Source organism: Euprymna scolopes, chromosome 46 (assembly GCF_053919585.1).
Source record: "Euprymna scolopes isolate OS-2025 chromosome 46, ASM5391958v1, whole genome shotgun sequence".
NCBI lineage: Eukaryota > Metazoa > Mollusca > Cephalopoda > Sepiida > Sepiolidae > Euprymna > Euprymna scolopes.
Window position 1 is genome coordinate 33839287 of NC_136527.1, and position 1997 is coordinate 33841283.

At 43.6% G+C, this 1997-nt stretch overlaps 1 protein-coding gene across 1 annotated transcript; it reads right to left on the minus strand.

Moving 5' to 3' along the window:
- Positions 1–335: 335 nt before the first annotated feature.
- LOC145270089 (uncharacterized) lies at positions 336–1169 on the minus strand. Its single transcript, XM_080125690.1, has one exon. The coding sequence runs from the start codon at positions 1167–1169 to the stop codon at positions 336–338; it is 834 nt and encodes a 277-aa protein (XP_079981816.1).
- Between the last annotated feature and the right edge of the window lie 828 nt (positions 1170–1997).

Consider the following 1997-nt stretch of genomic DNA (forward strand, 5'->3'; position numbering starts at 1 on the left):
ATGAGTTTGCCGCATTTGACATCTACAAGGATGCCGAAATGGTGCAGAAAATCCGCCCCTAAAATCAGAATGGGTAGCTTTGCGACGATGAAGACCCAACATAGTGCGCGCTATAATCAAAATTTAATGTTATCGATGTCTCTCCATAAGTAGGAATGGAGGAGTGATTCACCGCGTGCAGAATAAGTTTGATTGAGGACGCTTCTCTTTCATAAACTTCTTAGGGATGATACTGACTTCCGCACCAGTAACAACGAGAAATCATATACCAGTGGTTCTATCAGTCACGTACAGGGTGCGACGAATGTTGTTCTTGCCAGGAGTGTCTGCCGCTCCTACTGCCTGGCCTGGGCGTTTCCCAAGAGACGTTTCTCTATATATGAACATGGCTGGTGGCATCGGTAAGCTCTTTCACCAAAACGCGCATGGTACTTGCAGAGCCCACCGCTGTTCTGAGTGCTGCTAAATCGCCAGGGACGGACTCGCTCAGTGGGGTGCTTATGCATTTTTGGTTTGAGCTCGAGGTCACGTAACTGTTCACTCAGGTCGTGAATCATTTGAGCCTGTCGCTCTAGTTCCTCGCATATATCCATGGAAGGGTTTGCGACGTTAGGCAGGGCATCGTTAGAGCTGTGCGTGTGAACTGGGGCTATGGAAACGGTCACGTCTATAATTTTGTCGGCTAGGTCCGCTAGCTCCTCGATGGTTGTGGAGTCATTAGAAGAGGCGAGTATCATTTGAATACTCGATGGCAGTCTATTAACGAAAAGTTGTTTAAGTATGTCCGGCAGTAGTGAGTTCTCACCCATCAACAGCTTCATACGTCTGAGTAACTGAGACGGTTTCCAATCTCCAAGTTCTTCTTCTACGAGAAGTTGACGAAGGCGTTTCTGCTGTGAATCGGTTGTCCTACGAATCATTTCCGATTTGAAATAATCGTAGCTGATCGATCCAGGGGGCGACATGATCAGGTCGCGAACCTCCGCCATTACTTCATGCGTTAATGTGGCCACCACATGGTTGAATTTCGTCACATCGCTCAGAATCCTTTGCGTGTAGAACTGAGCCTCTATGTGTGCGAACCATAATGTTGGATCGTGCGTCCAAAAAGGAGGAATCCTCAAAATAACCTGACTAGCTGTCGTTGAAGGAAGCGCCTTACTGTCCATCATGGGGAACGCGTTGAAGAGAACGATGATCGCAGAAAATCTCCGTGAGATCCTTTACGCCTAGAAAAACCGATGTGCCGCTAAGGTCGACATGTACGTCATTCGGCGTGCACATAGTCGCTCTGAAATTTCCCTTGTGTGATTACAGGTAATTCTTCCTTATTGATAATATCCACATTTCCTTGCGTGTTTTTCCAAAGTCTGATGAAAAAAAAGGGGTCACCAGTGAAGCGAGGTGCTCGCTGGGCAAAAACAACGAACAGCTCACTTATGATTAATTTTTCAAAACATTAATACGAAAGTAAATATCTGGAAAAATCAATTAAAAAACAAATCATCAGACTTAGTTCTTTAAAATATATGTGAATTTATTTGCCTGGTGTATCTCACTCGTCTTATTTTTAGTCCGAAGATAAAGAAGAAAAAATCCTTCTTGACTGGTCCAATGTTTTTGACGTTACGTTGGAAATTAATTTTTTTTTAGAAAATTCGTTGAGTAAGGAGCGGAGGGAAATGATAAGAATGTTTTTCTTTCTTTTTGTGTGTTGTTTCACCAATGGAATCGGCACAGGGTGTGTCACGCACAAGCGACAGAGCGTGGCAGTAACGCGTCTTACCTTTCTGGGTGCACGAGCAAAAACAGAGCGAGAGACTCCTTGAATTTGGCGCCACCACTTTTTGTCTTTTTTTTCAGAGCTCTCCGGAAACGGTGAATGTTCAATGTCCTGCCAAAATAAATTTCCGGGTAGACGCTACAAAAGCAATAGAAATATTATTTTTTATTAAAAAAAAGCAATAATGAAATTAATTGAATTTTACGAGTTCAGT